Raw genomic sequence first — 11,416 nt, 5'->3', positions numbered from 1 at the left:
TCATTAAGGTAAATGAGTAAAATGAAAGAGTTTAAAGTTGAATTGTTTCCATATTTAGAAATGTGTCATTTGTTTTGGAACAGACTAAAAAGAAAGTACCTCATCTAATATGAAACGGAGAGAGTAGCTTGGAACTCACTTTGGTGATGAAACATTATTCAAGATTTTCAAAAATACAATTTTACCGATTTTTTTTTATTATTATTATTATTATTATTATTATTATTATTATTATATAGTAATAGAACTTCAGCTCCTAAGAGTAAATGGAACACTTAGTTGGGACAAACTAATAATTACTCAGTTTACTATTGTGGCTGAGCTATGAAATAAAAACAACTCGCGTAGTTTTAGAATTGTTTTTCTCAAACATCGAATTCGCAGTATTACTTTCGTTCATCCTGTTAGGTAACACAACAATGATGGCCCAGAGGCCTAAAATCCTAACTTATGGGTAACATGTGTATTGGGAGGCTTGACATAACAGGTTCAGCAACAATGGAACTTCGAAATAAATACTAAGGATCCAAGCGGTTGAAGCATCCACCAATCTTACTCCTACCACACTTATAGCCTGTTTGGCGTAGCTTCTTTCCAAGTCAAAAATATTTCTTTTTTTTCTCCAAGAAAAATATTTTTTTCTCAACTTGAGGTGTTTGACCAAGATTTTTTTAAGGAAATGAGTACTTTTGGCTAAAACCAGAAAAAAATAGCTTCTTCCCGTAAGCAGACGCAATTTTGACTTTTCTTTCTACCAAAACTACCTTTAGCAGAATATTATATATACTAAAATAACTTTACTTAGTTTAAACTATTAAGTAGTAATATATAATGACTTTTGGGATGAATTTATTGAATGATTTTTTGATATATTTTAATTATCTTGAAAGAATAAAGTACTTTCAATTTTATTTTTACTTAAATTAAATAAAAAAAACTTAATTATTATCTTTCGTGATAAATATTTGTGATTATTTATCTACTTATATAACATTAGCTATAAGTAAATCTCTTCATGTCCTAATTTGCAATTCGACACTTACAAAGGACTTTTTGAAAAGCTTGGCCAAACACAAATTGTTGTGTAAAAATGTTTTTCAAATTGCTTAGTCAAACACAAACTGTTTTTCTCCAAAATATTTTTTTAAAAAACACTTCTTAAAATAAGCTGATTTTTCCAGCTTAGCCAAACATGCTATTATTCACGCCAGTATTTACATCAATTTAATCTTAACAGTTAACAATTTAAGTAAAATATTTTTTTTAATACACACACACACACACACATATATATATATATACATATACATGTCAAAGATGTTTAGTACTAATTCTTCTATTAAATAAAAGTAATTTTTAACCTTACATTAGCCTGCACAAGACAAGTCCACAAAGGCACTCTTCAGATGGGCTTGGTGGGTTTTATTGCCCAGGACTCAAATCTACATTTTGGAGACCTGAAATTTCACATTTTGAGTAAATCCAGCATATTAGCAATATCAACCTGAGTCTGCATTATGTGGGGGTGAAGATAAGAATAACAACACGTTACATTTGTCATTTGCATAAACCATCTGGGATTAAAATCCTTAGTCCTTACTGACAAGCGTCCTTACAACACAGAGGACTTCAAAATAATGCAGCACCTATACATATTTCCATCTACTCTACAATCATTGTTCGATACACATATAATGGCCCCTACTCTATACCTCAAATGAGCACCTACACCCAAAAAAAGAGAAAGGAAAGTTAATTCGGTAGAAGGGCAGGGCCTGAAAGTTAAGATCACGAATTATAGCCAGTCAGACACGCAGTGCAGCTTCAAACAGATGCACGGATTTTCATAACTGGGACCAAAGAAATAGTCGACTATGCTGTATCTTAGCCAAGAATTTCCTTGATCTGTTTCTTCTGGTCCTCCGTCAATGATGTGGGGAAAAGAACCTCAAATTTAACATATAAATCACCCTTCTTGTTACTAAAATGCAGTGGCATCCCTTTGCCTTTAAACTTTCTCACTTCCTTCGGTTTAGTGATTCCCTAAGGTATATCAACAATCATTTCAGTACACGGTCATATAGCCAAACAGATAAGTATGGTTGGTTAGTCTGTCAGACACGTATGGAAAAATATACCTTTGAACTAATATCCACCAGATGATCATCGAGATGTTTAATGGTCTTCTCAAAACCAACCAGAGCTTGCACCTGAATCGAAGTAAAAGAATCAATTAACACCACCATTATACCAACAAAGAGCTTGCACTAACGTCTCTACTAGCACTGTATCAGGCGTCAGTTTAGTTGAATTTATATTCATGTTTTCTGGATATCAATCTCTCTAAACAGCATAGCATCAATCTGTTAATTTAATTCTTCTTTAACAACCTTCATCTTTTGGTAACTTAAAATGTTTAATTCTACGCCAAGTGAATAAAAGGGCTAATTGAAATGCACTATGGTAAGTAAAACAAAGTATGTCTAGGTTACCAGAGTTATAGTAACAGTGGTGCGAAGGTCGTTTCCTTCTCTTTTGAACTGGTCATGAGGAGCTGTGCGGATGCGGAACTGTCCAAAGTATGAAAAGGAACCAATATAAGTCACAGTCAAGGCATACATAATAATGAAATAAGTCCATTTGTTCAGCATGGAATAAAAGTCTAACCTTCAGGTCTCCAGGTTCACCATCTATCTTAGGCTCACCATCCTCATAAAAGACCACTTCCTGTAAAAAGAATGTTCTATTATTTAAGGGCTCCAACATATTCAAAGACTTACTAAGAAACACACAACACAACCAGAAGCAGTTTCCTGCCGTTTCGGCATCAAGTCTAGCAAGACATGACATGAAGAGAAAGCATTTCTAGGCAAAAAGTAAATGAATGCCCCTCAACATTATGGCCTAATTTTCACGCAAATATTTTGCCCATTTAAAAAGGAGAAATGAGTTAGAAGATTACACATGATATGACTAGCTCACAGTTTTAAACAAAGAAAAGTTCGATAGATCCAAAGAAATTTATGAAATGTTTCCTTGTATTTCAGAAAATTAAGAAAGGAACTAACAACGAATTAAGCTTCTTTACGGTCAAAGATAGTATATCATAGACAAGATATAAATTGTAAATGCTAAACTGTAAATCACATTCATATCAAAGTGCACCACATGACAAGCCTAGCTCTCAAATGAACCACCATCAGACTGTTCTTGGATGAACTTAGGTGCACCTCAAATCAGCATCTAGTAAAGGCTATTATTTACTAAGAGTAACAACATTAAATGGCTTTAACAGTTCAGGTAGAGTGATCTAAGTGGCCAGAAGGACATTTAAAACGAAATTATTCTGCTAGCCAAAAGAAGCTCCTGCGAGTAGGAGTGAAAAGGGTACAAGGAAGAAAGTATATCAAAATGCATAAACACAGGCTTATGTTCAGTATCTACATCAGAAAGGGATCATTGCAAACAAATAAGAGCATAAGTAGCTTAACAAACAGCATCAAGCATGCAAGTCAAAAATATGTAGAAGAAAGCTCACCTGACCATCTTGCATTCCTTTCTCAATATCCACAGTAATGTGGTAGCCCTCCCTTTCAAACTTCACGTTGGGGCATTGGTCACAGACCTAAACAGCATAATTGCAGAGTTTAACATAATCTAGATGCTGCACCAAAAAGCTTGAAATTGACATCTAGAACTTTGGACCGAAGATATACCTGCTCAGTCATCTGCTGAAACATTCCTGGACCGATTTGTCGATGATATACTTCGTTTCGGCAGTTGCACTGCCTCTTGCCCGGTGCCGGCTTTAATATGTTTTTCTCCCTCCAAACCTGTATTTTTCACCAAACACAGAAGAAAAATTTCTTGATAAGTACATCATGTAGAAGAATTACGACAGTTGATATCACCAGAAAAGAAATTCTAGGCTTAGACAGTGGCGTAGCCAGGAATTCAAACAAACTGATTCAAAGATGCAAGAATGTCACCCTTTAGGATATAATATTATGACCTAAACTAATTTTGAAACCTCTTTGCCACTACAGTAGAATCTTCCCCTATGTTAAGGGGATCCAATCTTTTATATATAAGCAAAATAAATATGTTATTTTCTCTATTTACGCAGTATAATTTTTTGACAATGTGAAATCACAACTCCAAATGGCTGTACCTGATAGGATTGGTCCTCTCATAACTTCTTAGCCATAACTACTACGTGAGAGTATCTCAAGGCCAATGGGAGATAATTCTCAGCTTAACTTCCCAAATCTCTACTTTAAGTCACTCATGAGTTGTTCGACACACAACAAAGGATGAGAAAGCTCAGATCCTTTTACTGTGCATTGCCGAGTGAAATGGAAAAAGAAGACACATGGAAAGCATGTGATAGCTTCATATAACTCTGAAACCGCACATCTATTTTTCCACGATATAGATAGCCGTAGTAGAGAGGCGATGATGTCAACTTGACAAGGAGTATTTAGCAAGATATGTGCAGATTAGTTCACAGTAATTCACCTTTAAGGAGCCCCCATTGTATAAGTCTTCCAATGTTGCATCCAAATCAACAATTACATCATCACCTTTCACAATCTTCTCTTCCTCCTCCTCCATTGAGCCCCCACCAAAAAACCTTCAGAGATTACTCACTTTGTTAGCAAGAAAGATAGCACATTCGAAACATTTAATCATCATAAGATAAACTAAGGAGAATTATTTCTTTGAAGGAAATATCCGAAATCATGGCACTAGTAACTAGTAAGGGTGTGTAGGGTGTACTTCTCTAACAAGCAAGCAACAGAACCAACTACTAACATTTCCAACCAGCTGAAAAGATAAGGCAGAGAGGGCATCATCACCTAGTAGAGACAAATGAACTTAAGAGTTATCTCTTAAAATGTAATATACGTGGGAAAACCAATGTTTGCAACTAACTTAGAAAGGTTAACAGAAACATGTCTGACATACATGAATAGAGCATAGCATAGTACCACAAACAATGCAACTAAGAAATATTTAACACAGAAAAAGTATCATGGTAGGAAATTTTACTTAGCACAACACAATGTACTTTCATATAGAAAGTATGTCTATGGAGCTTCTTACCATCATAATTGGTGAAAGTGCTGGTTACTGAGTCTATCTAAATATTTCATGTTGGAATCTTTTAGAGTATCTAGAATGTATCTTAGGGAGTATCTGGTAAACAGAAAAAAGCCATGATAATGAACCATATAATTTTCACCATAAGTAAGATCCAGAATACCAACAATAGTTATTTGAAAGATTGGACATGGGACCTATTTTTCTAGCATATAAGATGTTCGAATCGTCTAAACATCAGTTAGACTAGCATACAAATATTAAAAACAAACAAACGAACCACCCTTACCATATTGCAGGAAAAATGGTCAATCATTAGATATCAAAAACCCATAAACAATGGACAAATTCTTTAGATAGCTAAATGTAAGGGAGATAAATTCATATAGCAGCCTTGCAGCGCAATGTAATAAAATAAGGTGACCAGATAATGAGAACCAACTATGATTGTGTATATGGGTAAACTGAAAACTACAACTGCCGCTGATATAGCCTAAGCTTATGCTTGTAACCAGAATTATATAACCAGGCCATGTGCCTACTTGATAGTCCTTTACCACAACTAGCTCAAGATCAGTGGTTTGCCATTTTTTAAGTTAAAAGGTGCAACCATATACCTATTTCTATCCCGTGGCTTTACGCAATTATTACAAAAAGATCACAGCCATCCGAACAATCAATCAGATATCGCCATAGGGAGTATCTCTTTTCAGTTCCATTTCATTCCAGCAAGAATATGCAACCAAAGAACGGATATAATTCTTAAATGAGCAAAATGAATATCAACAGCGCAGAAAAAAAAAATTAAGGATAAAGTGGAACTATAGGAACTGAACATACTGGCTAAATATGTCTTGAATGTTCATTCCAGCACCTCTGCCTCCTCCGCTAGCAGCGTGTTGTTTAAGACCCTCTTCTCCATACCTGTCGTATATATTCTTCTTTTCACTGTCTGACAGCACTTCATAAGCTGAAAAGTGAAAATACCCCAAGAAGATAAGTAATTACACAAAACTGATATCCCAAAAAACTACCTAATGAGTGATAATTAATAAAAGAAAAAGCAACGTACCATTATTGATTTCAGCGAATTTCGTGTTAGCCTCCTCATTTCCCGGGTTTTTATCGGGGTGATACTTTAATGCAAGCTTCCGATAAGCGCGTTTAATCTGTTCATCTGAAGCACCTTTTGGAACTTGCAATATATCATAGTAACTTTTCCTGAAAAGAAAAACACATTCGATAAGAAATAGTACGAAAATCACATTTTTACACAAAAACATAAACACAGATGGAGAGTTACTAGTATTAAATACTCACGCTGCAATGGCAATTGATAAAGTGTATGATAAACAACACAACAAGAGGATCAACTTTGATCTTCCATGCGCCATTATCTCGTCTGGCACACAGATCAAATGAAATCAAGATATTTCTCACAAGTCACAACAATTGATATTTAATCGATTGTTTCGCTTGAAATAGGGTGTGCAACTGCATGGATCTAGCAGAACAATCTGGAATTTCAGAAGAATATAGCTGATTGGAAATTTATATTCAATTGAATTTGATCTTGTGTTACTGCAAAAGCTTAAAGAAAATTGAACCGCGGAACGGGGCGAACGTTTGAGTATTGAATCAACGACTGACTTTACTGCCGCGACGTGGTCATGCGAATAACGACCAATAAGAGAGGACTCCAACATGTTTTAACCAATAGGATAACGCCACGTATTTTCATGCATCTTTTCTGATTCTCACTCTTTTCGTATATGATGGACTAAAGAAATGTTGTTTCTGGTTCGACAATTGAAATTGGGGTGCTAGGATAAGTTCGGGCATTTGCATTTGTACCCGTTTTTTGGGTCACGTTTTAATTTATATTCGCTTTATAAAAAAGATTGCAAGTATCAAAGACAATCACGCAAACTTCAACATTCTAGTAGACGAGCCTAAAGTAGCAAATTGCTTAATCAAGTATTGGATGAAGTTTTTGTTTGTAATTGCGCTAAACTTAAGCATTCTAGCAGCTGAAGTTTTGTTTTCTATTTGCTAAAGTTTTTGTTTGTAATTGCGCTGAACTTAAGCATTCTAGTAGCTGAAGTTTTGTTCTCTATTTGCTAAGCTTCAACATGTTTCAGCTGAAGTTATGTTTTATATTTGATGAACTTCAGCAAGTTTTAGTTGCACAACCATGCTCTCAAGATATGTCAACAATCTTATCATAAGTTGAATAAGAGGACAAAATCGTGAAATACTTTGAAAACTCAGCACATGTTTGTGAGGATTTCCCTATAAAACCATCAGATATGAATGGACTTCATATGATTTCAAGTAATATAATATAATATATAGTTAAAAACCACATTTAAATTCTAATCTACAGTTATATATGAACTTTCAAATTTGGACCGAAACTAAATCATCAAGCTTAGGTGAAGAGTGTAACCTATGAACTGAAATTTCATAGCAGCACCAACAACAGCAGCAGAAGAAGAAGAAGAAGAAGAAGAAGGAGGAGGAGGAGGAGGAGGAGGAGGAGGAGGAAGAGGAGGAGGAGGACTGAAATTGTTTAAAAAGTGGGAACAAGTTTAAAAAAAATTTTAAAAATGGGTATAGGTTAAATGGGAGCGACCAAATAGGGCGCCCCGTGCAATTTTTACGATAAGTTCCTAGGTTGTTCGAGTATATGAGCTGCCTGATGTGGGAGCCCAAATTAACATAATACTTTATGGGCTATATTATGCCATTAGGCCCAATACTATATCTCATAATGAATGGATTTTGAGAAAATGGTATGGTATAACAACCTATAAAGAGAATCGGTATAAAAAAAACTCTAGTTTTAGATATTGGCACTCTAATAGCCCAACATTAAGGTTTTCTTATATTTAATTGGTATTTTATAGCCACAATTATTTTTATACAAAATGAAAAACGTGCAGTGCTCTCCCCTCTCTCCCTCTTTGACGCTCTTGTTGTCTTTCTTCCCTAAATTTCACTCAAGATTTTTCAATCCTCCAAATCTTTCTCTTCTTCTCCAATAATTACTCTGTTAGGTTTTATCTTAATCTTTTTCTTGGGTAATTCTCTACATCCAGATATCTTTTGTAGAATTTTTCATAGCATATCATCATTCTTTTCAACTTGAAAGATGGGTAAAAATTTAACTTCTAAGAAATCAAAATCTAAAGCTACGGTGATCAAATATTCATCTCTTTATGTAGATGGTGACTCTGATTTCAAAGTTACGGTGATAAAGGGGTCGAATTAAAAGTAAAAATAAAATAAATATTCAACATGACAGTTAAAACAAAAAACGGGTTGATGCAATGTAGACAAAAAATAAAGGAAAAAAAATTAGCAAATGCGTATGGTATACAACAAAATATTATTGTTAAACCCAAAAAGAGAAAGCGTGTTAGCACGGAGGAGGTTGAGCGTGATAAACATCCTTTGAAGGTTTTTATTAATCTCAAGCTTTAATGTATTTTATCCGATTGATCATTTTCATAGTGTTAGCATCAGCTTTTACATTATACCTTATTCTAATTGGTGATCGTTAGAATATATGATAAGTATTCAAAGTTGGATTTGTACATTCTTTATGTTATAATTTATACTTCTATGTGCGAAAACTTCACTTTACGTGTTTGACCCTATCAAACGGAAACAAAGCCTTTGAAGGCTGTGATGTGTCGATGTTGTGACATGTCAACTTGACCCCAAAAGGTCGAGGTTATGGGAAGAAGATAAATCATCGTCGGGGTCGAGGTAGTTTAACAGAATATGAGGATGAGGACGAAGATGAGCACCTGTCTTCAGTACGAAGTAACTGCTAGCTTTAGGATTTAGATTCCCTAGAGAATATTTTAATGAATATTCTCTTCTATTGTACTATCTAGGGTTTCATGCCCATATACCTTTATAAAGAGGAAGAGATGTAGTTCAAAGAGGTGATCGAACATTTTTGAAAAAAAATATCATTGACGTTCTCTGTGCAAGATTCTCTCTTTATTTAATACATACAAAGCTTAACTTTACACCTCTTGGTTTTTTCCTTTCTCCCCTGATCCAAGAAGAATCGAAATATTCAACTGCTTATCACCGGTTCGGTTTTAAACACCCCTAGAAAATATCACCCTTGTTAGGTGAACTTTATCTCATTTATTACTTAGAAGCCAATTAGTATCATTGATTATTGTCTTTAATGTTTACAAGCTTTTATTGTTCATCATTGTTTGAAGATAATGTTGTTTAATACTACACATTATATAATCACCTCAAAAGTGTTATATCTGCCATTGAATATTGATATTGATTATGATTACCCCATTTTTCTATAAATCTAATTTTATAAAAACCTAGATATATTTTTTGGGTCATACAGTTTGATGCCGTCTATGAGAATTTTATAGTCAAGAGATTAGTTTTCATTCAGATCTATAACATTCGATAACTTATTAACCTAACATATGGTAAAGCTATCATTTTTCCTTCGCGTACAAATATTCTATGGCAGGTAACCAGGGAAAGATTGACCAAGAAAAAGGAACAAGAGCAGTGGACAATGTCCTACAACTAAATGAGTGCCATCGATGAAGGGTATGAAACTCAAAATGAAGAAGTGACCTCCACGGCATCCCTCGGGCTAGGGAAGTCACCAACACCCTTCTGTACCATAACCAAACCAAACGGAAAAGAGGCTTCCATGTCCGCGGAAGAGGGAGTACCGGCTGTAAAGAAACTCCTAAAGGCTTGGCTAACTGACACTTTGGTCACGTGATGAGCAAGCAGGCCTCATGTACGATCGTGAAAAGCCTAAAGTTCCATGTAGCCCAGATTCTTCAATGTACTCAAAAATGATAACGGCCTCGAATGGACCCCCAAATGTATACCAGAGATGCCTGTCATCGCCACCTTTTCTCTTAAAGCCCGAACCTGGAAAACGTTCTCTCGTCTACCTCGTTGTTTTAAGTAACAATAAGTGCAGTCTTAGATCGAGAAGTCAAAGGTTCGTAATCTCCAATCTATTATATCAGTAAAACACTTATCGACGCCAAGATGAGGTATCTTCACCTCAAGAAACTAACCCTGACCCTTGTCGTAGCTTCAAAAAAGCTCAGACCATAGTTCTAATGCCATCCAATCTCGGTCGTCACCACGTTTTTTTAAGAAGCATTGTTGATACCCAATTTTCCCTCATATATTTTAAAAAGCATATATACTTTCAAAATAGTGCATGAGCATCAACCAGTATTTTTCCATAATTTTTCTGTAATTTTGAAAAGGATTTTAATTAATTTATTCTAGTATTCTATTATCCAAATAATTATTAATTGCATCACAAACAGTTTTATGATAATTTTATTGCTTAATTTTATTATTTTATATTTATACTAAGCATTAATTATTTCATGAATAGCCACATACACATGTTAGGGTTATAATTGCAATAACTTTGCAATAATGGCCCATGTGTGCATAATTACCTTATTTTACAAGAAAATAACCTTTTGTATTTTTATAATATTAAGTAATTATTTTAAATCATTTTCATGCATCAAAATTATTTTATCATTTAATTTACTATTTTAAAAATTATTTTATCAATTAATTGGGTATTTAACATATAGCCTCTTTAATTTTGTCTAATTTCGGACCTAGCCCAAATTACCACCCCAGCCCAATTAAACTAACCCAATACCCATAACCCAATTTTAACCCGCCCAACCCCAGACTCAATCCTGGCCGTTGATCTCAAGAGATCAACTGTCCAGGACATTCTTTCCTTTTTTAATATACCAAACCCCCTAACCCTAGTCATTTCTCTAATTCCGCCGCCCCCAAATCCCTTCCCTCCTCTCTTATCTCTCAGACTCTTCCTTAACCCTAGCCGTCGTCACCGAAAAACCCTCCGTTCCATGGGGTTTCCCTGTGATTTGAGGCCCTAGCCGGCCTCTTATCTTTACTGGTTGTTCGATTTTGCTGTTATCTGAAAAAATTTCGAAGAGATTCAACTTAGACTTGATTTCAAACTCTTCATTTTCTTGACGAACCTGCCTTGTGTTCATCGCTATATTTGTGAGTATTGTTATCTTTATGTTATGGCTTGAAACTCCGATTCTTAACTGGATTTTTCTCACCTCGTTCCATTCTTTAGAACCCTAATCTCTTTCTACTCGAGTCTATTCAAATATTTGTAGATCTGAGATGGTTTTGAGGTTATCTAATATTTCTCTTCGAAAATCTTCTATTTTTCTTACTATTAACCAATTTTAATATTTCTGTAACGACCGGAATGGTCGTTTTG

The 11,416-nt window shown here is 34.8% G+C and overlaps 1 protein-coding gene across 1 annotated transcript; it reads right to left on the bottom strand.

Annotated features, from left to right (window-relative positions):
* Positions 1-1,532: 1,532 nt before the first annotated feature.
* On the bottom strand, positions 1,533-6,764 carry LOC107797062 (dnaJ protein ERDJ3B). The gene is made up of 10 exons (XM_016619916.2): positions 6,424-6,764; positions 6,176-6,324; positions 5,944-6,073; positions 4,519-4,633; positions 3,717-3,833; positions 3,539-3,625; positions 2,668-2,727; positions 2,493-2,570; positions 2,139-2,210; positions 1,533-2,043 (listed from the first exon to the last, which is right to left on the bottom strand). The coding sequence occupies exons 1-10, from the start codon at positions 6,495-6,497 to the stop codon at positions 1,885-1,887; spliced, it is 1,041 nt and encodes a 346-aa protein (XP_016475402.1). The 5' UTR covers positions 6,498-6,764; the 3' UTR covers positions 1,533-1,884.
* Between the last annotated feature and the right edge of the window lie 4,652 nt (positions 6,765-11,416).

Source organism: Nicotiana tabacum, chromosome 22 (genome assembly GCF_000715075.1).
Source record: "Nicotiana tabacum cultivar K326 chromosome 22, ASM71507v2, whole genome shotgun sequence".
Taxonomy (NCBI): Eukaryota; Viridiplantae; Streptophyta; class Magnoliopsida; order Solanales; family Solanaceae; genus Nicotiana; species Nicotiana tabacum.
The sequence above is the reverse complement of the archived record's forward strand: the minus strand, read 5'-3'. Positions and strand labels throughout refer to the sequence as shown.